Source organism: Chlamydotis macqueenii, chromosome 18, assembly GCF_036417535.1.
Source record: "Chlamydotis macqueenii isolate bChlMac1 chromosome 18, bChlMac1.mat, whole genome shotgun sequence".
Taxonomy (NCBI): Eukaryota; Metazoa; Chordata; class Aves; order Otidiformes; family Otididae; genus Chlamydotis; species Chlamydotis macqueenii.
In genome coordinates, this window is record NC_141573.1 from 180333 (window position 1) to 207891 (window position 27559).

General features: G+C 42.8%; 1 protein-coding gene across 1 annotated transcript; it reads right to left on the bottom strand.

Annotated features, from left to right (window-relative positions):
• Window positions 1–3400: 3400 nt before the first annotated feature.
• SLC16A3 (solute carrier family 16 member 3) lies at window positions 3401–18503 on the bottom strand. The gene is made up of 5 exons (XM_086762270.1): window positions 18389–18503; window positions 10563–10806; window positions 9933–10076; window positions 8772–9539; window positions 3401–7481 (listed from the first exon to the last, which is right to left on the bottom strand). Exons 2-5 carry the CDS (start codon window positions 10783–10785, stop codon window positions 7198–7200), a joined length of 1419 nt encoding a protein of 472 aa, XP_086618396.1. The 5' UTR covers window positions 10786–10806; window positions 18389–18503; the 3' UTR covers window positions 3401–7197.
• Between the last annotated feature and the right edge of the window lie 9056 nt (window positions 18504–27559).

The following is a 27559-nucleotide window of genomic DNA, read 5'->3' on the forward strand; positions in this document are numbered from 1 at the left end:
GTTTTAATTGCAGCTCTGAACCAAGCTGAGGACTGTAAGTGTTACAGGCAGAAAGGCAATGCAGAGCTTCTCCTATTTCCCATAATCCTTAAGGAAAGGATAAACCAGTGACTCAACAGTATTTTGAGGTCACGCGCAGATTTTTTTCTTAAAACACCCAAAACAGCAAATGTTTCTTTGCTCTTACTGCTAAGACATTGTATTTTAAGTTTATCTGACATTGCAACTACTGGTTCTTATGCCACATTTTTCAGCAAGACTGAAAAGTCTTTTGCTATCTAAGAATTTTCAATATTAAAATCTAGATATGCTTCTTCATTGGATCCAGAGTTTTCCAGTGGGCTTTACACTGCTGAAACAGTAGTAGATGAAGAGTCAGAAGAGCAAGAGCTATCCTAATTTTTTACTGCTCTGAAGCATTCATCTAGGGATAGTGAGGAAAGTTGCCAGTTGGAATGTTGCTGAGATGATGAAGCAGATACTAAGATCAGTCAAGGAACAAACAGCGTGTAACCAGAAGTAAGTAGCTTTTTACTCTGTCTGCCTCTAACTTTCCATACTTTCTCAGACAAATGCAGGACTGCTTATCATACAGATGGCGTGACTAGCAAGATACTAGCAAGAGCCCTGACTTCTGCAGTAGATGCGCCTTTTTCCTCCTGGCACAAAGATGAGGAAATGATTCTATGAGCTCTATTCCAGAAGTGTTGAAAAGGCTGCTAAAATAATATATTCCAGAGTTATTGCTTTTCCTGTGAAGTGCCTCTGCTATTGTCACAGTTGTTTACCCTTCAAATCTTGGTGGGTCACCTTCCTTCAACAGGTCTGGCAGCAAGGAACAACAGCTGTGCAACTCATGTCAGGCCCATTTTCCTCCACAGCAAATGGTCTGACTCCTTTCTTTCAGATTAAAAGAGCAGCAGAGACAAAGTTTAATTATTTGATTTTTCTGTCACAAGGATGTGCTGACTGCATAATAATAAATTCTGTCATTTCACTCCACCTAGTAACATTCATTCCTGTAGCAGCATATGGCTTGATCTGGCCAGCATGGTAGCAAAGCATCTGATTACACCTTAAGTCTTACCAATTTAACTAAACTAGCTTAAAAAAAGGCAATCATATGTTTATTCAAACATGGAGTTTTATGTAAACTAAACCTATGATCTTTTCAGTGTAAATATACAGAGAAACTTTTGCAGCTGATGTTAGATTTCTCAAAAAATTCTCAGCAGAGATACTTAGAATTATGCACAAATAGGTGTGAGCATTCTTGATAGCTTCTATATAGCAAAAAGTAGCTCTTGTTACATTGAAGAGATGCTAATTTTGTTTCACTTGAATGTAGCACTGAGATTACACCTTGAGGAGCCAGTCTTAGCTGGGGTACCATAGGATCCAGAAAAACCCCACCATAAATGTACTGTTAAACTATGTTTTCTTAGGAGCTTTCAAGTTTTAAAGAGCATCACTTGACAATACAGACAGCTTCCTGGCAGGTCAATACTCAAAATATTTAAGGCTTTCTAAGTCATAGCAGCTCATAAAACTTCACCTGCAAACAAAATCTGGAGCACTCTTCAGAGGACAAGAACAATCATTTCTACACTGAACACCACACAATTAATAGATGTTTTAAATTAGCTGATGTTATAAAATAGTCTTCAGAATGATTAACAGCCAGAGCCTATTCCCATTTTGGAACTGGCCAAACTATGAGTCATGGCAAAAGCAGCCCTTTTGCCCATATTAAATTCTGGCTGCCTGTCACCTCTTATTTTTGTCTCTATATGCACTCTGCTTCTGTGTAGCTATTTGAGCATGTGCAAATGAAGCCCAGTTGCCAAATCTGGGTGCTCTTTTTTTGAAGCTTATTTTCTCACACCCACAGTTTTTGACAACCAAATAAATATTTATTCACTGCATTTGCAACAGTTTACTAGAAAAACATAAAAAAAAAAATTAAGTATAAATGTACACATTACATTAAAGTGCATTAACAAGAAACATAAAGTCATCTCACTTGCACAAAACTGAAGTGTACTCCCATAATCCTAAAGACAAGTTTGGCAGAGAGACAGACGCACATCCATAACTCAGTACTCACCACTGTAACTTGTAAGAGTTTGCGTTCTCCTGAAAGCCCTCTGTTTATTATTGCCTAGCAAAATGAAGCTTTTCTTTGGGACATAACAAAGGTGCATACGAGACTCTGTTTTTTATTTTCATTTTGAGGTTGATGATCAGAGGCCTGGAGCACCTCTCCTGTGAGGACAGACTGAGAGAGTTGGGGTTGTTCAGCCTGGAGAAGAGGAGGCTCTGGGGAGACTTATAGTGTCCTTCCAGTACCTAAAGGGGGCTACAGGAAAGATGGGGAGAGACTGTTCAGTAGGGCCTGTTGTGACAGGTTTGGTTTCAAAATAGAGGCAGATAGATTCAGATTAGCTATTAGGAAAAAATTTTTTACAATGAGGGTGGTGGAACCCTGGCCCAGGTTGCCCAGAGAAGGGGTAGATGCCCCATCCCTGGAAAAGTTCAAGACCAGGTTGGACAGGGCTCTGAGCGACCTGATCTGGTTGGAGATGTCCCTGCTCCTTGCAGGGGGGTTGGACTAGATGACCTTCAAAGGTCCCTTCCAGCCCTCACCATTCTATGATTCCAAGTTTGATTGCTCGGTTAGAAGAATGTTTTCATTTTGGTTTAGAGAATGATGTTACATTGTCTAACACACGTTTGTTTGGATGGGATTTAATACTATCAAGCACAAGATCTCTCCAGTCCTTCACATCATGCCTTCATACCATCTCACGTCTCAACTTCAGTGAACTAGCTGCTTTAGCAGCATGTACTGCTGAAGACTTGCTTTAAAAGTCTTGAGATGTGATTTTAAACAGCTGCATCACTTTAAGATTTTGGTGCACTGAGATCTTCTGGGCTCCAAGTAACCACAAGATGATTTATTTAGAAATTTTTAAAAAGCAAACTTATCTTTGTGTAGAGGGAAGAATAAAATAGTTTTAACTCTGCATTGCTCATTGTCTAGTAAACAGGCAAACTGTCTCTATTCTGCTCTACTGGGAATTTTGCATGTTTGATATATATAGATTGATACATACATATATAAATGTATATATATGCACACCTCTGTATATGTTCTCTGTGTGTTACAGGCATTTATATACACACCCTCTCCTTGCATTAGGAAATTAAGGGCCTAAGATTCATTACATGATCAAACAAACAATATTTTAACCATAAGTCTTAAAGTACCCAATTTATAGAATGTACAAAGATCTAAAAAGCTTTTAAAATAAAGATCTAAAAAGCTTTTAAAATTACGCTAGCCTGTACACTAAAAGACCATTCATTAGTTTCAGAGAAATAATCTATGAAAGCTATCTTTCAATTGTTTTATTGTATTATACTTTGATTTTTTGCACTTGAGTTTTTCGATTGTTTCCCTCACAGACTTTTAAAATAGATTAATGAACTATGTGTCTAAAGAAATTACATTTGTTCCAATAGCATATGATGCAAGAGCAAATTACAATGTTGTATTTGGGATGCTTGGCAATTCAGTTGTATAATTACTTGCTTTCCCTTGCCTTTCCCGTTTTCTTTCCTTTTCTTTTTTCAAATCACAAGATTTTAACCAGGTGAAGGTTGAACAAAAGTTCATCCACAGAGATGTTGCATGGAACTGTTCTGCTTGTGTTCCTGGGCAGCTAGTGTGGGCATCTTTAGCAATGCTTTAGGACTCTGACCACGCACATCCTCAAAATATATGAAAGAGCATATCTCACAAACTGCTCTTACGGAGATCCAGTGGTATTGAGATTATAGAAATACTGTACCAAAATACCTTGAGGGGTTTAAAAGCAATTCCTTATGAATTTACAATAAGCAGAGTTAAATTATTAAGGAGCCAGTCTAGTCCTGCCAAGAGAAGGGGGTCCAATACAATCTTCTCCTTCTATATGTAACAGTTCCTAGCTGCTGTTCTAAGACAGCACTGGAAACCTAAGGACTCACCGCTTGCTTTTTTATTTAACATCTTGGGGTGGGAAGGAGGGAGGTCTATAAAACAGGAGCTCAATGTAGAGGCCTTTGAGGCCATGTCCATAGGAGTAGTTGGGTACATGCCTCAGCACAGCCTAGCCTACTGGCCCACAGTTGTCCAGGCTACGGATCTGGCATGCGTGGAGGTTTCCTTCCCATTAGTATAGCCAGTCTCTTTCCAAGGAAATAAAGGCAGCTGAACGGAAAGAGGACTGGAGGGCTAGCGCACACCTGGGAGGAATGTCACCCCTGAATGGCACAGAATGGAAGCAGGGAGCTTAACTGGCTCCAGAACTCAGAAGTACTCTCAAGCCTGCCAGTTTTGATGTTGCTGAGAGATCTGCATTAGGAGTTTCTCATCTCTGTATTGATGCTTCTTTTAAATAATGAAAATGGGAAAAGATTTTATAGTCTCTTTGAAACTGCTTAGCAAATTAAATTCCAACCCTCACTTCTCACAGTCAATAAAAAGACCTCTCTCACGCAATAAGCAGCTCCTGCTCTCACAACTACTGCAATCCATTGGTAGGTCTGTGCTGAAAATAGCACAAGAGCACTGGCAGTCCTACTCAGAGTCGTTAATCTTTGAGTTGAGGAAAAGAACTTGTATAGGCCAATGAGGCACTTTCTGTGAACACTAGATTTACTTTAGACATTTATGGTGTCTTGTTGAAATGTGTTTCTCTTAACTTCCTCTTCTGCTGCAATCACATAAAATTGTAACGTAACACTTATTGTTTCTAGCTTAACCATAAAGGTGTTATGTATGCACAATGAATTATTGTTTGGAAAGTCAGTATGATAAATCCAAATTTTTGAGATGTTACAGTCTAGACAATTTGCAGAAGGTACAGAAACTTAAAATTGTGCCAAAACCTGAGGTCAAAGGAATAACCATTTAGTTCCTTGGTAACAGTGTAGCATTATCTAGCAAAGAAATCTGGTGATCAAAATCTACACTAAGACAAAAATGGCTATTTGAGAATCCGAATTCACCTTTGGGAAGATTTCTAGTTTTTGCTTTTTGAAACAGAGCAGGTAACTCCGATCTGAAAGCTATATCAGGCCTTCACGCATCATCTGAAGCAGCCTCCAGGGTTATCATAAACTGATCTGTGGATTCCATTTTCCTCTTGCCCTTTCATGTGGTGGCCTTCTGCAGCTAGCAGTGTTATGTTCCTAGTACTAATTTAGTCTTTAGCAAACTGGAGCTAAGTTCGGTGACTAAGTTCTTGTAACTAGGACATGCAAGTCCAATTCCTGCCACTAAATTAATAAAAGGTTTTAAAGTAATGCACTATATGCAAAAATAAACAGTTTATTCAGTGCAGCATCCATTTCTTTTTAAAATCAAAGACCAGTCTGATGCCAACTGTTCAATTTCTGAGCAAGATTGTCCTAACAATGCAAAAACCATTTGGAAAAAATTACCAGAATGGAAGCTGGTATCTGAAATAGTTCCATTAGGGAATGGTTCATGGCTTTGGCACTTTCTTGGATTTACTGTATGTGTCTGTTAAAATGGTTGACTATGGAACAACTGATATGTTATTTTTAAAAGGGATACAGAGTTTTAAGGGATTAGGGTCTTTTAGTTAGCTTTCAGTTATTAAATGGAACAGTTTTGGCACCCGAAAGCGAATATTCCAACAAGAAAACTGAATCTGTTACAATGAGTCCGTTTTGAAGATTGTTACTGCAGTCACAAAGCCTTAAGAGCTTTTTATAAACATGTCTGAAAGGTGAGTTGCAGTACCATGATTTTGTCTAAAAGATTACACTTCTTGAATGTGATTGGGTGAAAAAAAAATACATCTAGAATGCTTTCCTTTACCTTCCTTTTCTATTCAGCGTCCTCACAATGAATCTTTTCCCTTTCTGTGTTTCTTCCAACGTGCTGTCACTGCCTTGTCTGATCTGTTTCTGTTTCTGCTCCTTCCCTCATACCAATGTCAGAGGAGATCTAAAGACTGACCAGATACTCCCTGCTCTGTGCAATGAGCAGCAGAGCCAACTCCATTCTTGATTGGTCCTTATGCATTGCTGTCATAAATATGATCAATGGTTCTATCATGTTTCCTCAGCCTGCAAGAATGGCACCTTGAACTTCCATAGATAAAGAAAAAGCATAGAAAAGTGGGATAAATGAAAAAAAAAAAAAAAGAGTTAAGACCTTCGTATGCTGCTAACATTGCATTTTAAAGATGGCTAACGTTTTTCAATATAGTCCAGTTTCTTCCCATTCCAATTTACAGGTCACCTGGAAACTTACACTGTTTCTTTTATATACAAAATGGATGCTCTTTCAGAAGATTATACTAAACCTAGTTATCTGTCTTGTCATGTTACTGGTAATATTTTTCAGTGCTGCAGGGAAACTGTATTGAAAACCATGTATGTAAACGTAGGCTACCTTTGTTTGCTTACAGTCTGTCAGGATTGATTCTGCTCATTTTATTTTCTTTTAGTACTACCTCGGCATACCACTTGTGTGATCTGCTGAGGACAGTATCTGTAATATGCCTTTCCATGTACAGTATTTCCAGAGTATAATTACAAAGATTACAAGTTTAGACAAAACTCAGAAATACATTTACGTAAGTCAAAGTAACAGATGCTATCAAAATTAAATTAGGGCTGAGCCAATTTAAAAATCTAAAAAAGTAAGAAATTCAAAAACTGAATGGAGACCTTTAAGTTCCTGAGATTTTTCTCCATCTAAACCTCTTTCCCCTTCACAAAGAACACAGAAAGGGAAATTATATTTAGCCACACAACACAGCGATTTCACCAATACTGTCTGAAAACATACATATAATTCCACTTTTCTTAAAATATATTCTTCCTATATCTCTTCCAAGTGAGCAGTTTCTGGTGATGCATAGCAAGATTCTACTTGTGTTTATAAAAGCTTTTTAGTTTACATAAAAATTATAACCACAATGCTTCACCTTTTACTGATAAAGCTAATTTTCCAATAAAAGGTTGTCTAGCTAATCCGCTTCCAGAGACACCGGATGAGCTGACTGACCTCCAGTTAATAATGCAGATGGCCCAGCCCTAAACTAGTTCTATTTCTAAAATAAATAGTGTTGAAAGTCTTGCTTTTCTAAATGCTTTGTCGGTTTCCTATCATGCTCACACACACGTTTCTGGGTTAGTTACAACTTCGCCATTTTTTTCAGGCTCATCTTTCAGAAACTGCTCCACTTCAATAGAGTCCACCTTGGCATCTTCAGGAGTTTTGTCTTCAGATTTGTTTAATTCCTCTCTTTCTGCTGCTTCTTTTGTATGTGGTTCTTCTGAATTTTTCTTAATGCAGAAGAAATTTCCCAGGGCCAATACGAGTGCTGAGGTGGTAACTTCAATTCCAGCAATAATAAAAACAAACATGTACCTCCCTGTTGCATCCAAGAGTTTTCCTGAAAAAGACAACATTCCAGGTAATGAACAAAAGTTATTATCTTGCAATAATTTTTTTTATGCTTTTTAAAAACATTTAAATCATTGCTGTCTAGAATTACTACGACTATCTAAGCAAGTTTTTTGAAATAGCCTTTAACAAGCTTATAATAAAACATTTTTAAATTACTTCAATTCACTTTAACATTCACTGACATTACGTCACATCCCGAAACACATACTCTCCTGCACACACACAGTCGTGCAATTCAAGTGGAATACAACCAGCCTAGCCTTCATATGTAAGAGACAAGTGCCACGTATTTCAGATCACAATATGTGTGTATCTATGGCCGAGATCTGTATCATCAGCTTCCTCTCGCTCTCAATCTGATTTCCTTTCCTACACGGGCAGTGCATTGTCTGCTTAAAATGCAAATCTTCTTTAATAGTCAGTCTGGAGTAACTGACTGCTACTAATGCTTTAGTCAAGTTAAATTTTCACAGGACTTGGTGGAGGTGGAAGAACAGGACGGAGGATGTGAAGGAAGTGCCTCTCCAAACCTGAAGATCAGAGGAAGTTGTGTAGTCACAACTTTTAGGTGTCTGCTATAAGCAGTAAACATTTTATGGCAGTGAAGTGGTGGGGTTTAGGTGCGTTTTTTTTCAGTTCAGGATCTGTAAAATTTATGTTCTTTGATTACTATTTCATTTACAATTCTGAATGCAAATTAATGAATTTGAATATTTTGTAATGTCCCCTTATTCTTGGGTTGTGAGACATGCAACAGAAGCAGTCTACCTTCCAGTAGAAAAGTCCAGTTTTATAGTCCTCCTTGTAAGATTTTTTTTTTCCTCCTCCTTCTGGCATTTTCTTTCCTCCTCCAAATCAACCATGGGTATAGAGCATCTATCCTAGTATTTTCCAAAGAAAATTGGCAGGTTTCATATTCTGAGTCCAAACTCCAAAGAGGGCTGAACTTCACAAAAGTTACTCACTTTGTGTGTAAAACTTATCTCATACAATATTAGCCATCTACTAATAAGAGGTCCAGTGTAGGCTTTCAGTGGAGATAGAGCAGCATCTCCAGATCACAATGCAACCAATCCTAAAATAGATCCAAGAAGGAAAAGATTCATCCCACCTTGTCTTGGACTGCCTCAAATTGTAACTGCAGAAAGTCATCGAAGCATGTGCAACACTTCTCAAGTGACTCATGTTGTCTTTTTCTCTGCTCCCTTGTCATACAATTTGTATAAATGAATACAATGCAAATTATTTTTAATTCTGAACTAAATGGAATACCTACCCGCTGATGGTGGACCAATTAGAACAGCCATAGCTTCTGCCAGCAGCACTAAACCGATAGCACTGGAAAACTTCTGAGTTCCAACAATAGCCATGAGAACTTCAAACTGAAGAGCACCTACCATTCCATAAGAAATGCCAAAGAAAATGCAAAAGACCACCAGGCCACCATAATCAACAGACATAGAGCCCATGAGATCTGTAAAGCCATTGAAAATCATAGCAAAGCTGAAGAGGTAGACACAGCGTGGTCGAACCCATTTTAGACCAGCTACCATTCCACAAATAGGCCGAGCAAAGATATCAATGAATCCCAGAATAGTCAGAAGAAAAGCTGCTTTGGTGTCTTGATACCCTAAATCCTTGGCATAACTCACAACGAAAACTGGGGGAACAAAGAGGCCAAGCACCATGATAGATGCTGCTAGCGTGTAGATTACAAAACCACCATCTTTAAATACACTGAAATCCAGAAGTTTTTTCTTCACTTTCTTCTCAGCTGGTTCTTTGGTAGCTTCAGACTTTTTGGGTGGCTCCAAAGGTCTCATCAGTGCTCCGCATACACAGCAGTTGAGCAGCATCCCACCCAGTATAAGGAATCCTCCTCTCCAACCGTACTCATGTTGTAGTATCTGCCCCAACGGTGAGAGAGCACAAAGAAACACTGGACTCCCAGCAGCAGACAGGCCATTGGCTAAGGGTCGGCGTTTGTCAAAGTAACGATTTAACATGATGAGTGAAGGCTGAAAGTTTAGTGCCAGACCCAAACCTGTAACAGAGGGTACATAGAAATTAATACTGGCCTACAATATCACTATTAAAAAATTTCTGATTGCAGTTTTTCTCATTCATGACTTAAGAGAAAATAGTTTTATTTCAAATGGACAAAAGAATTTGAAGATAGCATTTTTAAAAGCATTCCACCACCATAATATTCTTATACTCTATGGCTGCAATTCACTGATTACAGCAGTGGCTGTTAAACACAGCAGAAAATTTAACATTCATTAAAAAATAAATGATGGTTTAATTCCACATTTATCTGGCATCTTTATAAAAGCCCATTTGGATGATCCTGATATTTAGATATGGCACTTATATAAAACTTCAACCTAAAGCTAAGACATTAGCTAATTAATTTTCAGCCATGCACACTGCTTACCAGTAATCACACCTGCAGTTAGATAGATCTGAACGATGCTTGTGCAGAAGGAGGCTATGACCATCCCCACTGAGGCAAAAAGGCCACCCACCAGCATGACGGGGCGACAGCCAAAGCGATTGACACATACACTACAGAGTGGACCTAGGCAAGAAGAGCAAGTTACAGTTGCTAAAATAAACCATTTTTTTTGCAATTGATTTTATTTCAGTTTGCATTTCTTCTTTGGTGAACTTGGTAATGTTAGGTTTACGATTGGAGTCAATGATCTTGAAGGTCTTTTCCAAACTAAATGATTATTTCTGTACTTTCTTCATACTGTCATGCCAATCTGGAAGAGTGTTCTTTCCTCTATAGTCAAATATTTAGGTTTTTTTGGTCTTCAGAGTGCCATGCAATTTTTTAAAATTGTCTTTAGTAGCTACTGACTTGCAGAGGTTTAATTTTATATGCAAGCTGAATGTGCTTTTATAACTTCTGGATTTATGTGATTAATATAAATTCTTCTTTGAACTGCCTTACTTGCACACAAGTAATAATATGCAATCATGATTCATGCTGTAAATAGCTGTATGATTTGCAGACGTCATTGTATGATGCAATACTGTTTCAAAAAGGAGAACTACCTACCTGTTCCATAAAGCATGGCCAACAGAATTGAGGAAATCCATGCAGTGTCACTATATCCAACACCAAATTCCCGGATAAGTTCTTTAAAGAAGACACTAACTGCCTTAGGAAAGGCATAGGAGAATCCTGTGATGATAAAACAGCCAAAAAGGACGGCCCAGCCCCAGCCTCCATCAGGGGCTTTAACACCAGATGGACCATCATCAGCTACTACAGCTCCCATGACGAAGCTCAAGAGTGTTCCCTAAAAAAACAAAAAGCAATTACAGTCTACAGACATTGGGACAATTATTTAACCAAAATAATCTTAACCAAAATAGGCAGTTATTGCACTACACTTAAAGTTACAAGTAAGATATAGGACTGTTTTAAATACAAATCTTGAAGATGCAGTGCAATTTTAACTATTCATTGTTCGGGTTTAGTCCTTAACAAAGCTTGCAAAAAATACATAAAAATGAGATGCACACAGTGGAGTTTTAGATGAACTTCTTCTCAGAGTTCTCTCAAAGTCAAAACCGCATTTCAACCAAATCACTGTTTCATAGAAAAACTGAAGCCTCTACAGCAGTTCAAGAGTATTTGACTTTCAGAAATACATAATAACTACTGCATTAAAGTCTGTGGGATTTTTATTACAAGACCTTGTTATATGATGTTCGTGGACTATTCACTTAGGAGATCTGTATGCAAAATCCTGGTGCATCACAAGTATTCTGTGCAACAGTGGAAAAATCACCCAGGCTCACTACTGAGGACAGCAGTACATCCCTGATGCACCAATATCTTGACAGATCCCTTTGAGCTTCTGATGAGCTATCAGTTTTCATGCATCAAGTACCTAAGCTGAACTGCAGTGAAAATCTGCACAGACAGCTTTTGTGGATGATGGGAGTTAGTACCTGCAGCGGTGCTCAGTATCACTGTCTGCCTGAAGCAAACACTTTCCATTGTATTGTTGTTATTACATTATTGGTAAATCTTTTAATATTTTATTTGATTACTCTTTCACATCTTCCATATGCAGCCACAAGTGCCTTTGCATCTAAAAAAAAATCTTTTCTTATGAGAATGTTATGTAGACAGTAATGCTGCAAATAGAGAGAGAGATGGAAGGGGAAAAAAAGACACTAAAAAGGCAGATGAAGTGTCCCTGTATGTGAAGAGTGTAGGGAGCTATTGCATCACAGCAATTAGGTTTTTGTATGGTTTATGTATTGCAGAAGTCTTGAAAATGTTGAAGTGAGCTTCAAACAAGTTATACATTAAATCTTACATGTACAAAAAATGGCCATTTCTTTAAAATGCAATTGATTACTCTTATTGGGTCAATGTTTCTCTACAATAGTACCTAAAAGAGTACAAGCACATCAGAGATGATGTTAATCATCATAGTGATTGTTGTGCATTGGGAATTATGTAGTTCTTACAGCTCCATTTCAGAAACAGACTATATATGGCACAGCAGTCTAGTTGATGCAGACTTGTCTAGACAACTGAGCACCAAATGCACGATTGTTAATAGGGCCTGTATGAACGTACTTGCTATGGCATTTAGATCAGCAGTCCCACTTGAAAAAACTTTATATACACGATGCAGAAATAAACCTGGCAATGACTATAGGTGTTTTATTACCCTGGGCTGTGCAATGACAGTAAGCCTCATACTACTGGCTTCACCTCTTGTTTTCTGGAAATCAAATAGAAAACAATTTGTCTGATGTCCATACAACTAGAACCTAAAATGGTTAAACAAGAAGTGAAACAGAATACCTCAGTAAAACTAGGCATCTAAGTGCCTGCTACTACAGATTGCTGATTGCTATAAGGGTATGTCAAAATGTATAGCTTGTTAGACTGGGCAATTTCTGCACCAGACTTTGGGTCACTAAATTTAAGGCTTAAGATGCATCTTTGCCAACTCCCTGCCACTGGGATCTGTCCACCCTTCAAAACTGTTTTACACAGTAACTTCTGTAGGATACAAGGTATAAAGCAATTCTTAAAAAAAGAATTGTTAATTTTTTTAAAGCAATAACCAGACAGCATAGAGTAGATGCGCAAAGTGTAATTCTTCATGGCACTGGTAGCTCTGTAATATTATTAACAGGGAAAATGCTAATTCAAGTATCTCAGCTCAAGTGTATAAAGAACAGGAAAAACACGTAAAACTGAAGGAATCCAGGGAGCAGGAGGAATCATCACTCCCACTACTTCCAAATTGTCAGACAGAACATTTCATTTGGAGTGAATGTTAAAAATGTTGAGGGAGGGGTTGTGTGTTCTTTTGTATTAACTGTCCAGTGGGAACCCAAAGTCAGTAATAATACGTGTGTTTTGTTGAAAAATACCAATTGGCAGTTTCTCCAGACTGCTTACACAGTGCTGGATACAAGTATTCAGCCCTGGGAAGACACGGCTCATGGCATTCACCTCTGTGCTTCTTCCTGCAGACAGGCGGGGCGGTCTCTTACCGAGTCTATAGCACAGATGTGGTAAGGGCACTCTCTGCAGACCCACGGTGCTGGACCCTGACAGTAAACTACATCCAGGCCACCTCGGGTGGCAGGTGGCTTCTGACACGAATGGCCGTTAAAAGGTACTTGGCAGCACGCTTGTTCCTTCCAGAAAAGAACTGTCCAAGCTTCACCGAGGTTCTCCAGGGAAGGCAGGAAGTTAACTCGGCAGCCGGCGCCCCGAGCCCCCTGCAAACGCGGCCTGGAGGAAGGCCGGGCCACCCGCCACGCCGCCTGCCGCTGAGCTGCGAGCGTCCGGTCAGAGGCTGCACGGAGCCGCTGCCGACCCACGAGCCACGCCAGATCGCCGCGCTCCGCGGGCCGGGGCCCGGCGGCCATGGCCCGGGGCAGGGCCCGCTCGCTGCGGCCCGGCGTGACCCCGCCACTGTGACGTGCAGCGGCGCGGGCCACCTCAGCAGAGCGCGCGCGCCGGCGGCCGCCGCACCGAGACGTGCAGGACGTGACTGGGCGGGCGGGCGGGCGGGGCGCCTACCGTAATTGCAGCAGAAGCCGCGCTTCCCGCAAGCGGCGCGCCCGCCCCGCGCAGCCCGGTTTCTCCGCCCGGCGCGGGCGGGGCTAAGGCCGCGCTGCCGCGCAGCGCTCGCAACTGCGGCACGCACTTCGCGGAGCCCAGAAGAGGTGGAAGCACCCTCCTCCCTGGCCTTTCGTTCGCTCTTCCTTGCCCAGCACAGCAGGTCAACCTGCAAGAGACGTATTTGGTCCCACCTGGCCTACGGGATTTACCAGCTTTGTATGCCCTAAGAGCAACGGTCTCTACAATGGTTTTATGTTCTGTGATGAAGAAAGAGCTAGACTTGCAGATGTGGGGGAACCTGGCCTGCTCCCAGCATTTCATAAAATAAGCCTATGGGGAAACAATTACATCCATTTATTTTTCTTCTTTATGTCACGTCTATTACCACATTTGGCTAAAAATCATCATAAACCAACATAACAGACCTTCAAATGCCATCCTTTTAAAACTGGTCTACATATGCACATGCATACATCAATCTTGTTCGTCTGGTTTAGTCCATCACTAGTTCATTCTAACACATCAAAATTTAAAAAACAAAACGTTAACCGGAACTCAGCGAAGCCTGTCTCTGTAAACACAGCAAAAGATGCACTTCATCTTGTTTCCTCCTTCCTGTTGCGGTGTGCCCTACTAGGCTAGATTCTATTCACCTCCTTAAGACCTAATAAGGAAGTAGCGGGGAGGTTCCCGTGTGAAAGTGCAGACTAGAGTTAGCATGAGAAGAGGTGGGCTCACGGTTCATTTGCACAGGCAAAATTGTTACTTGTAATTTTGCTTCAGTACTTCGATACTGCCAAAGGCCGCTAAGACAGGAGGCTACGGCATAACTATTGCAACAGTTCACTTTGCTTTCTGCTTTTGCTAGCTCAGCCCTGTTTAGAGGCAAAGGATTACATTTAACTGGCTGAAGCTCAGTTTCAGTATCTCCACAACAGACATGACAGTATTGTCTGTATTTATTCTAGACTCCTCCTATCAGAAATGGGCTGTTGCTTTGGTAATGTGTAGAGCAAAGGGAGCAGATGTAGTTAAATCTGTAGGGTTTCATGCTCCTGAGATGATCCTCCTGTTGCCATGGAAATCAATACAGGATCAGTTAAGAGGAAATATTAGGTGATTGTGGGTGGTGTGTTTGGTGTGTTGATGCAGTGTATATAAAAGGAGAACATTTGTACTACAAAAAGGAGCAGCTAGAAATGGCAAGAATCTAATATTGGTGTTTAGCCAATACCCTTACTGGCCACGTAGCAGTACTTTATGGCCAGCAGGTATGGGCAGGAAGGACATCTGTGAGTATGTAGGCTGATCTATCTAAGCAGACAAAACAAAAGATTTATGTTATCCTTGGTTTTGAGTGAAGAATCCTAAGACTAACCAACTGTACTGAAATTTTGCAGGAAATTACCCCTGCAAAAATAATTTTAATATCCTCCAAACTCTGGTGATAGCCTTCTACATATAACACAACTACCCTCTGCATTGACATCACTGACATCTGCCTATGCAGCATGACTTTGACTCTTTCCTGATGCTCTAAAGCGCTAAGGCATGTATCTTCAATTTGAATTTTATTTATTACAACTCATTCTTAGGTACGTCATACCAGCCATTTTGATGGGCCTCTGGTATGACACAGTAGTGCATTTCTTGTGGCTTACCTGCTTAAATATCAGACAATTAAATCATACATTCATTTCCAAAGACTGATGCAAGCTTCTGTTCCCTGCAAAATCATTACTCTATTTACCGCTGCCTGACATGACCTCCTGTCCTCCCCGCAAGGCCCCACAGTGACTTCCACTCTCCCATTTTGGCCTCCTCTGTTTTATAAGAGACAGTTTCACAGTTCTGCTGCATCTGCCTTTCTTAAGGGTTTGCCAACTTTCACCATTTTCTCATCTCTCTCTCAAAACTCCTAGCATAAAGCATAGAGTAATTCTGTGCTGTCAGTAGCTGTATCTGATGTTCCATACCAACACTTACTATTAATCAATCTTCAGTCCCCACTTAGCCTCAAACCATTTTAGTATTCACTGCTACAGGACAGTAAGTAACGTACATCACAAGTCACTAGCAGACTGCAATGACACAGTAAATTCACACTGCAATTTTACGTGTAGCAAATACTACTAACTTGTGTAGATTCTATTGTCTGAGTAGAGTGCTCTACAGGGAAAGTTGTGCTTTTTAAAAAAACAAAATATATATATATATAATGAAAATGTTAGAACCCTGTTCTTTACATGATCTGGGAAAATCTGATTATATTATCGTTTTGGTTTTTGTTTTTGTTTTTTTCCTTAATAAGCATGTTACCAACAAGTACCCCTAACTTACACTGGGATATAAGCAAAAGAATAAGCCACAGATCTGCATACTAACTCCACATTTAAAGAAGATGTGGCTTTTCTTTTCTTAATATTTTAATTACAAATACAACAGGAACTAACAGTTCAATCTTCTCAGATACCACCTTTGAAACAAATCTACTACCTCTATAACAATAGCCTTGCCAGCCTCACCAGTTATTGTCTCTATATCAAATGCTCAGTTTTGGGAGAAGTGAACTTATTTTTCTAAAGACTATGGGGTTTTTTACACCACATCCATTACCATATGTGCATTAATGCCAGCATCATAGTGGCATCGTAAGACCAGACAGCATATGCCCATTCCGTGTGCACAGAAAAAGTGACAAACATGCCTTCAGTTGGACTTCAATTATCCGGCTACTTTCCGTATGCTTTCAAAGGCAGAAGTTGCAGAATCCCAACTTTACTTAAATACTTACCATTCATTCTTCATGTATCATGAAAATTAATTTCAGCCCTGCAGCTATGGTGGCTTTGCAATGTTGTGGAGCTTTAGAAAAATAGAAATTCTTGCCAATTGTTTACAGCAGAGAAATGTCCTTATTTGTCTAGTATAAAACCAAAAGTGACAATGCTAGATAAATACTAACTAAGGGTCCAGTCCTGTCACCAGCTGGACATACTGCTTATTTTTGCAGAATACCATGGAACTATCCTGATACATAAAGCGCTTGCATGCACGTGCACTGTATCTCAAGCTAGGTTAGCACACGTAGCTGAATATAGTGGGAAAAGATAACCTGGCTAAAAGGTGTAATTTTACACAATCACTTTGATCAGCGTGCAGCTGCATAACATGGTGTCATGCCTCGAGATGCGTAAATTCCCACTTCAGTCACAATTTAAAAACTCATCTTAAGTATTTTTACAATTTACCTTGAATTATTCGTCCAACTGAGCCACAACAGGTGTATTGTACTAATGGATTCTGGTTTACATTTTTAAACTGCCGACTGCCACGCCTTAACAAACTACTGCTCCCTCTGAAATAAGCATTGCAAAACCATACATTACTTCACTCTGACATCCTAAACTAAATGGGTTTCCAACGGCTTTACCCCAAAAGCATGCAAACCCCCTGACCAAGAGTGCATTTCCACAGCTGGTGCCAACGGTCTGCGCGAGTGAAGTAGTATTGCCACAATTCAACCTCACCTTTGCGCGCCTTTTCCTTTCTCCACAGAACCGTTTAGAATAAGACAAGCCGAAGACCCATTCAAAGGGATTACGAGCCGCGGCACCAAAGGGCTCCTTCCCAGCAGATGCGAGGGGCTGCAGCGGCCCGCCGCGGTGGGGGGGGGGGGAGCAGGGTCGGGAGAACAATGGTGGCGGTCGCGGCGCCGCCAACGGGAACGGCCACGGCTGCCCGCGCGGCGCTCCGGGGCGGGAACGGAGCCCGCACCGCCTGGAGCCGAGACGGCTTCCGCGGCGCGCTCGGGTCGCCGCCGCCGGCGCAGATGCTCACTCTGCCTGGAGAGGCGGCTGCGCGACTCCGCGTCCGGGCGCCTGACCGTTCTCAGAACGCTCGCAGCACCGAGTAACGGCGCTCACTCCCGGGGCTGCGGCGATGTCCTAATGAGGGGACGCTCCCTCAGACTGCGCGTCGCTCTCTTTGGTGGATCTGAACTGCCACCGCGGCGACAGAGGGAACACCGGATTTCACCCCCCCGGGGCTCGGCACTGAAAAGAAAGGTGAGCAGCAGCGAAGGGATCGCGGAGGCGGGGCTGGACGCGGAGACCCTCGTCGCCCGATACCGGTCTGAAACCAGCGACGGCGGGAACAAAGCCCGAGCTCGCGGGTGCCTCACGAGCCACCGGTGCCGCGCTGTACGTGCGCTGGGGCCGGCAGCACCGCGCGCCTAGGCGGGACCCGGCCTCAAAGGGGGAAGCTGAGGGCAGCGCGCTCTCGCAGCAGCCGGCGGGGGGCTCGGTCGCCAGCACCGCTCAGAGCCCGGACAGCGCTGTCAGGCCGACGGCGGCGGGGGCGCTGGCCGACTCGTAGCGCAGCGTGGGTTTCCCGAGGAAAAAATGTGCCTGCTCGGCCTCGTCCGCGGGGGGGAAAGGCAGCCGGCGGGGGGGCATCCCGCCGTCCCACGTGAGGTGGCGCCCAGGGGAGTGAGGACAGTCCGCGCCGTGCCCACCGCCCCACCGACGCCCGGCAGAGCCTCCGGGCGAGGGCTGAAGCCGCGACGCCCGCGCCACACTCGCACAAAGCTTCGGTTGCGCTCGAGCGCTTCCGCCAGCGCGGGCAGCCCCACGCAGCAGATGCGCCCTCGGCCTGCCTCGCGCTCCGGACTCGGCTCACTCGGCTCCGGACCCCTCCGCGCTCCCCAAAGCGTTCGCCCCCGGGCGCCAGCCAAGCTCTCCGCAGCATCACGCACGACGGCTCCGCCTCGGTACCTGAGTAACGTCCCGCGCCTCAGCGTGAGGATGCCCGTGCTCGCGCCGGACCGCTGCCCGATTTCTCCGTGCGCCCGGACAGACCGGCCGCAGCCCGCCCGCGTCCCGCCAGCTGCGGAGCGCTTCGGCGCGGTAGGTCGGCGGCTGCTCGCCCCTCCCACGCCAGAGCGGGGGCACCCGGGGCCTAGCGCCGCCACGTGACTCCTTCCCGCCGCTACAGGTTCGCCCGCGCAGTGACAGGCCGGCCGCGTGCAGTCTGGCTCCCCTGGCGCGGGAGGGGCGGCGGCGTCCGGCCCGCCCGAAACGGAGCCCCGTGGGCGCCCAGGGCCGTGCAGGCTAGCGCACAAGGCACCAACACGAGCTTTCCGTTGCTTCCACAGAGGGCCACGCTAGCTGGATCCTGCCCGCGTGGAATGCCGCCCCGGCTGCAGAGAGGAGCAGGACCTGAGAAATTGGCTGCTGTAGTTGAGGTTTGTTCTGTGCTGCCGTTTCTGTTTTCCAGGGAGTGATCACACGTTGTCTCCTTACCTAAGAAAGACTTTTATGAGCTTCCTTGCTTTTTTCTTCCTTCTTCCTAGTCGTTTTGATTGTGATATTGTACATTCTGCAGATAACTTACAGGCTTCCCTTCTCATGCTTTACCAAGGCAGCAGTGCCTGCAAAAATGCCTTCTTGAGATGTCTTTCCTTTTACAGCCAGATAGAGTGAGCTTTCTGCACTGGTCGGCTGTGGCTCTACTGCTGTTCATACAAATGTTGAATTATAAAACTGAGTATATGTTGATATTGCTATTATTTAGCATCCCTGCAAGTTGTGATGGGCTTCTAAAGTGCAGTACGTAAAGTAGCACTTGTTATACTACTCAGGACTTAGGAAATTCAGGAGTAGGTGCTCCACCCCCTTGTGTGCTTACAGCACACAATCCAGTGTATAGGGGAGTGACCGTGCGCCTGTGCTTGGCACTGGTGAAGGCCACACCTCAAATACTGTGTTCAGTTTTGGGCCCCTCACTACAAGAAAGACATTCAGGTGCTGGTGTGCATCCAAAGAAGAGCAGCAAAGTTGGTGAAGGGTCTAGACCACAAGACTTCTGAGGAGCAGCTGAGGGAACTGGAGTCGTTTAGTCTGGAGAAAAGGAGGCTGAGGGGAGACCACATCACATCCTACAATTCCCAAAAAGGAGATTGTAGTGAGGTGGGTGTAGGTCTCTTCTCCCAAGTAGCAAGGGATAGGGTGAGAGGAAATTGTTTCAAATTGTGTCATGGGAAGTTTAGGTTGGATATTAGGAAAAAATTCTTCCCTGAAAGGGCTGTCAAGCATTGGAACAGGCTGCCCAATGAGGTGGCAGAGTCACCATCCCTGGAGATATTTAAAAGAGGTGTAGATGTGGCACTTACAGATATGGTTTAGTGGTGGACTTGGAAATGTTAGGTTTATGGTTGGAGTCAATCTTAAAGGTCTTTTCCAACCTAAACGATTCTATGATTCCTTCTGCCTGTATGGAGATACACAGGAGTAGGGTTCTAACTGGAAGAGGATAGGTAGGATACAGTATTGTCTTGTGAGAGCCATGGTGTTGCACAGATAAGTAACTTCCAATATTTTAGAAGCTACTCGCTGAAATCAGGTAATACAGAGGGAGAATCTGAAACTCTTGACACCGTAGTTTTTCTTTTCCCTGCACATTATGTTTGCTTTGTCTTTTGATTCAGTTCTGCTGCTAATTAGTTAACTATCCCAGCCATAGGGGCTACCAGCTTCAGTTCTCCACCCAGCTCAGGTAAATATTAACTCTATCCTGGCCAGAACCAGGACATACCCATTTGTACCCGCTTAGGGATTCATTGCAATAATGTGCAAAGATGAGCAAGACGGGGTGGTTGTTTTGGGTAGATAGCATACAGCCAGTAATTTTTTTTTCTAGAGACAGAAGAGTGTCACTGCAGTCGGTCTGTTTTTCAGAAGGGAACATCCGTAGGCATACACTAGCTACTGAGAAAACTGGCCAGTGGTCTGTGGTCTCACTTTTGTAGCTGACAGCTCCTATTGTTTTTGAAGAATGCATTTTCTGAAAGAGATGTGTTTGTAGAGGATGACGTGCCAGGGTAAATGACACCCTCCCAACATCAGCACCCAGATCATTAAATTTGATTCAGTATTCAACAAGGCAGTAGTGTAAGTGAGCAGAACACAGGGTTGCTTTGCTTGCGGGAGCCTGCACAGAGTCTGGATAACCTCATAAACACTTGGAACTGAGATGAAGGCACAAAACCCCTATCTGTTGGGTGGAGTTATGTTGCATGTGTTTAAGCATTAGATACACTGCAGTATACTTATGAGTAGAGGGAATATTAAAGTGCAGTAAAGATAACTCAGAACACAGTGACTTAAGGTGTCTAACTATGAAAAGAGCTTTGAAAAATTCTTATTTACTGTCCTAACTACATTTTTAAAAAATTCTGCATCTTAGTATTGTTGATCTAGAAGTGTGCCATTTATTACAGATATTCTCAAAGAGTTGTTGAACTCATGAGGAATTGTTAAATAGACAAATTCTTTGTCCAGAGTAGACTGTCAAAGTCTCCGTTTAGTTTCTTGCTAAAAGGGATTCTTAATAGGAAACTATAACATCATTGAGTTATACTTAATAGATGCTAGATTCCATCAACCTTCCACTAAAAAGTCCTTCACTTCATAATTCCTTACTAGTTTTCAAACAAATAAGGATCCCGGTGTGTTCTTTATTTACATATTTCATTTGACTCTCTCTGTTATTTTTTATTTCATGCCTTTGCAGCAAGGAAGGCTAATGATAGTCTGAGTACTGAATAGAAGGGCACGATACTTATAGCAGAAGGACCTTTCAGTACCTGAAGGGGGCTTTTAGGAAAGATGGGGAGAAACTTCTTAGAAGGACCTGTTATAATAGAACAAGGGATAATGGTTTTAAACTAGAGAGAGGTAGATTTAGTCTAGATAGAAGGAAGAAATTTTTTACAATGAGGGTGGTGAAACACTGGATCAGGTTGCCCAGAGAGGTGGTGGGTGCCCCATCCCTGTAAATGTTCAGGTCCAGGTTGGACAGGGCTCTGAGCAACCTGATCTGGTTGGAGATATCCATTGCAGGGGAATTGGACTCATTGACCTTTAAAGGTCCCTTCCAACCCCAACTATTCTATGGTTCTATCATTGCTGGCTCATGGTCAATTCATTGTCCAGCAGAACCCTCAGCTTTCCAACTGGCTGGCCCCCAGGCTGTATAGGTGCATGGGGTTATTCCTCACCAGATGCAGGACTTTACATTTTTCTGTCTTGAGCTTCATGAGATTACTAGATTGTTTCCATTAAAACCAGAGTGATTTAGTGAATCCAATAACTGTTTGCCATTCGCATCAGTAAAGACAGTCAGAGAATGATGGAAATGTATACCTGATCAGGCTTCCAAAAAGGCTGAAGTGACTGGAATATTGTTGTTACGGAGTATAAATAGGAAGACAGTAGCTGACATTAGGACAAAGCTTCATTGCACTGGAACTTAGGGTTTCTGATGGCAAATGTCTTGCGTAGCACCTCCTGAACTGTAGACATGCTTCTGAGTATAGTAACAGTTTTGGGTGGTTGCTGCTTCCTGTTACAAATTCCAGCTGTTCCTGCAGTTTGTAGGTGAGTCTGAAATATTACCTTAAAAGTGCCTGTAAACATTCATTCTTATTAAGCTTTTACAGATATTTTGGGTTTTAAGGCTATATTTTCTTATTTGAATTTGAATGGAGTCTGTTGTATTAGTTATAGATTTTCATTGAAGTCTTTTTAAGAGCATTTACAGTAATACTGAACATTGCAAATGGTTTATACAGGGCTAACTGTGCACCCTTCAATGCATACACCTCTGCCTTTGATTCAAAAGGTAAATGTAGCAGATCGTGTTGTACAAAGAGCCCTTGTAAGGTCTTTATTGCAGAAAGGCCAGTAATATTCAGATTTGAGGTTTCAGTAAGTTTTAGTTTGTTTCTAAAGCAAGTATGAAAATAGGGGGTTTTTATATAACTCTCAAGATGCAATTGAGGAACGTGAACTGTACCTACAAAGATATATATATATATAGATATGTATATAGCCTTCAAAAATAGGAACCCACAGTTGTTGTACAAATAGACACGGGAAAGATAGGCATGGAAATCAAATTATTCTAGCCTGGATTAAACTGGAATTCAAATCAGCACCCAGGTTTCAGAGGAGATCAAAAATTCCTCTGGAGTCCTTTTCAAGCTGTAAAGTAGGCCCCTTTTATTTAGAAGATCATCTTTGAAATGTTAGTTCTGAATTTTTTATATTTATTGTTTGTATACTGTATACCAAATATACAGGGTAGAACCTCAGGGTTCTGTGGAAATAAGTTTATTCATCTGAAGGAAAGCTGCATCTGAAAGAAAGACTTTCTGAATCACATTTTAATTTTTATGTTTCATCAAGGTAGACTACGTCCATACTCACTTACTGAGTCCCTGCATGATATTTCTCATAAATCAGTTCCTCCGATTGTCTAGGCAAGCATCTTTGGTGTGTGCCATGGCTCTTGTGTGGCTTGTGTCTTGAAACTACTTTTCCATAGAAATAAGAATGATGGTGGCAGGATAGTTTGTGTGATCCTGGGTCTTGTCTTGTTACGGAGTTGGGCCATGATGAATTAGACACAGTCTTTGGACTGAGAACTTAAAAGTCCTTTTGAGCCTAGTAGTCTATTGTAGCTAGCATATACTCTGCTTTTCCTTTCTAAAATGCAGCATTTTCAGAGGGTGGTCCGTTTTCTTTCTTTGTGAAGCTAGTTGTAAGTGTTGCTATTTCACAGTACACTGATGGTGACAAAGACTTGCATTCAGAAATTGTGACTCTGAAGGTGGTTCTAAAGGTGGCTGAAATCTACCTTTAGCCTAAATCTTACTGAACTCACTAGTGTTTGATAAGAACAGATAATCTTTCTCTCTCTTCTAAATTCCTGTTCATTTTTGCTAAAAGGGAAAAACGTTTCCCTTCATTTCCATCTATGAAACCAGGACATTTTCTGCATTTATTTTAGGTGTATACAGGTTTCTACATTGATCCCCAAATCCATGTTATGTAGACTGTAATCTTTTTGACTCATTGTTAAGATTAAAATTTACCCATTTTGGGCACTATTAAATTGCTAGAAGCTTTCAGTTAGTCATTTGGGGAACTGACATGCATTTAACTATATGAGTAGGGACTGTCTGAAGGTACCTTGGAGAAGAGAGAGAGAGCAGCCCTGAGGAGAAGGACTTGGGAGTGCTGGTGGATGAGAAGCTCAACATGAGCCAGCAATGCGCCCTTGCGGCCCAGAAAGCCAGCCGCATCCTGGGCTGCATCAAGAGGAGCGTGGCCAGCAGGTCGAGGGAGGTGATTCTCCCCCTCTACTCTGCCCTGGTGAGACCCCACCTGCAGCACTGTGTCCAGTTCTGGAGCCCCCAACACAAGAAGGACATGGACCAGTTGGAGAAGGTCCAGAGGAGGGCCACGAAGATGATAAGAGGGCTGGAGCACCTCTCTTATGAGGACAGGCTGAGAGAGTTGGGGCTGTTCAGCCTGGAGAAGAGGAGGCTCCGGGGAGACCTGATAGTGGTCTTCCAGTACCTCAAGGGGGCCTACAAGAAAGATGGGGAGAGGCTGTTCAGTAGAGCCTGTTGCAATAGGACGAGGGGCAATGGTTTTAAAATAGAGGGGGGTAGATTTAGATTGGAAATTAGGAAAAAATTTTTTACGATGAGAGTTATAGAACACTGGAACAGGTTGCCCAGAAAGGTGGTGGGTGCCCCATCCCTGGAAACATTCAAGGCCAGGCTGGATGAGGCTCTGAGCAACCTGATCTAGTCAGGGATGTCCCTGTTCCTTGCAGGGGGGTTGGACTAGATGACCTTTGAAGGTCCCTTCCAACCCTAACCATTCTATGATTCTATGATTCTAAAATGATGACTAATTTGAAAGCAGGGGGCAGGGCGAGGAAGGGTTGCAGAAGATAACAAGGTTGATAGGTTAGGCAACTCTGGGGTGAGACGTAAGGAAAAGGAATGTGTCACTGGTCAGCATGGTATATGTATTTAGATATTCACCTACGATGTATTGATGCTGATGAGTGCTTTTGAGAGGCCCACTGGAGAGTATAAATTATGCTGGGACTTGCACTATAATTTTTGTGTACTCAGATTTGGAAAATCATTTGAGGCCAGATTTCACTGTTTTATTTTAAACCAGAGGAAATTAGTATAAACAAGTGAACTGGATCCCTTTAGTAATTGTAGTATTCTGAAATTATATGTAGATATGCTTCATGTAGCTAAATAAAACTTGATTTATTTCAAAAGTCAAATTATTAGTTCTGCTTCTGATTTGCAGTGATGGTTACTGATGGAAGTAAGCCTCTTCTTTCTTTAGATCACTTGGGGTTAGGAAATACAGTTCTCTTCTGATGACCTAAGGAAAGATATATAAGAACTACTGATAATATTTTATTTTCGTTAACTTAGTCTACTTCAGATATAATTCATGCAACATTTGGGTTTTTGAAAGGTCTCTCATCTGGCAAAACCCTTTATATAATCCAGAAACATGAAAAAGTGAGAGAGCATTACAGGAAGTTTGTCTCATGACTTCCAGACAAGCAAGTCATCTAGAGTGACTAAGGGAAAATCATACTTTACGTCCAGTTCACGTGTTACATCTTCCTCAGTCTCACGTAGACAATGTACTGTGGTTTAGTTAATAGATATATTTTAAAATAATTAAATGCCTTGCTAGCAGAACTTATTTATCTGTGCTGCATGACCTCAGGTTGCTGTTAGCCTAAGTTTGTTTTACAGGCTTTTTTAAAGTTTTTCACATGATGCAGTGGGAGTTAGGAGAGAATAGGAAGTTGGTTCCGTGTTTGCTCCCATTCCTAACAGCTGGGACCGAGACTCTCCTTCCTGATCTGCACTAGGGAGAAATTGTTTACTACTAAACAGTCTGGTAAACAAAATGTATAGCAAGACAGGAGAACTAGAAAATGAGATTTGAGAGTATGAAATAAAAGTTAGTTGTGTTTTGGAAGAGGGAGTGTTACTAAAAGAGATCGGGGCTACAAAGGAGGGTGCACATGCTCACACAATGCAAAGGAGGGGCCGCTGTATGTTAACGGCAAGGATGAAATGGGGAAGATACGAGAATATGATACCAGATGCCTGGAAGTGAGTACGGCGAGAGGAACCGGGAAGCGCTGCTCTGCTGAGCAAGAAGAGGGGCAGTGAGGCGAACGAGCGCTCCCGCACAGAGCTAGGGCCGGAGCAGGAAGCAGCTGCAAGCCGAGAGCCCCGGCGCTGGGGCTGGGCGGGGCGCGGGCCCGGGGAGGGTGAACACGTGCCTGGGGGCGGAGCGCTGGCCGGCAGAGCGCTGATTGGGCACGAGCGGTGCCCGCCGCGAGGCCCGCCTGGGGCGAACGGTGGGGCGGGCGGCAGGGGCCGCGGTTCCCATGGAGACAGGCCCGCCTGTCGGCTGAGCGTTGCGCGCCGCGGTTCCTGTGAGGCGCGGCCTACAGCTCTGGGCGGAAGGACGGGCAGATTCGTGCCGGGAGGAACCTGAGCTGCGGCTGGACAACTCCGCGGGCGTCGTCAGAAGGCACAGCGGCCGCATAGCATCCCGTTGTGCCGCAGCTTGTCCTTCAGAGCTCCAGATGCAGCGCATCTTGCGCCCTTTTCTCTCTCTGGGGACCCACTGTCTTTCTGCACTCTTCCTGCTGCTAAGTGTCCTCTGTGTGCTGCGTCTGAATCCCAAGCGTTATGTGCTCCTCTCTGTTGCCTTGCTCTAAGAGACTTGGCCTCAGCAGTCTGCCTGCTCTTCTGCCTCGAAGCACCTGGCTGTCTGGGCCCTCCATGGGACTTCTCACCCCTCCTCCTGGGATTCGCTTCATGCCTGCTGGTTGTTCCACTGACGGTGTTTTCTTTCACTCCTGCTTGATTGTGTCTTTCTCTACGTCTTTGCATTCAAGTTGTACAAACCTCTAGTCCTGTGGGATACTTGATCTCTGGCTTGCCAGTAGCATTCCCTTCTTCCATCCACGTGGCTGTCTCTTCCTACTGTCCCTGAGGATATTTGCTCTAGGGACTCAGTGTCAGTGTTCTTCATGGTTTATTGCTCCCTATTTATGTTCCTGGATGTTCTCTAGAATATGTACCTATTTCTCAGTCCCAGGGGCAATTGTTTCTTCCCACTGTTCCTTGTCTTTTACTTATGCGGTCTCGTATGCCACATACTCTTCTGTCTGTCCTGCATAGTGGGAGAGCCGACATCAGGATATCAGGTACCCTGCAGCATAGCCCACTCCATACTTTGCCAGAGATGTGTCTCTGCTCAGTACCTAATATCCCTGTTTTCTCTTGGATGTTAATGGTCCTTATCCTATCCCCCAGCTTCTGCTATATTTTATCTGTTCTGATCAGATTGTATAATGCAAATATGTATTTGCTGTTTTAGTCATGCTATCTTGTATCACCAATTGTCTTTTTTTTTTTTTTCTTTCTTGGAACTGTGTGGATATGTTGACAGGATTTCCTTTTTTATTATTATTTTTTTATTTTCAACAATGGTGTGGCACAACAGTGTAGCTGTGGCCTATGCTGATTGTTTGTCACATCATGACTTGCAGCACATAGCAAAACAGCTGTGCTAGTAATCAGGTGGTCTTGATTCTGTCTGTTACTGCTTCATCAATTAAGACAGTTGTGGCTAGAGATATCTAATTGATACTGACTGTAGCATTTTCTTTTTCATCATATTTTCTGTAGTTTCAAAAGGAAGAGAAGCAATCCCAGTTTATTAGCTCTGCTGGTCTGTTATGCACATGTTATTCTTGGTGCAATAAGGATATGTTATAAGGATAGAAAGGAAGAAAGAAGCAAGTGCAGCTTCTTTATACTTTGAACAAGATTTTAAAGCTTTACACCTCTTTGACAAGTAGGGGTTGTATGGAAGTCTGAAGGTTCTCTAGTATTACTCTGAGATGTTCTTCAACATCACTTTGTTCTCCTTATTTGGTTGAAAAGTGACTACTTCAAATATGGCATCTAACTTCTTGTTGTTGAAGTACCACTTTAGTAGTAACAGTTGCAAAATCTTCACCAACCA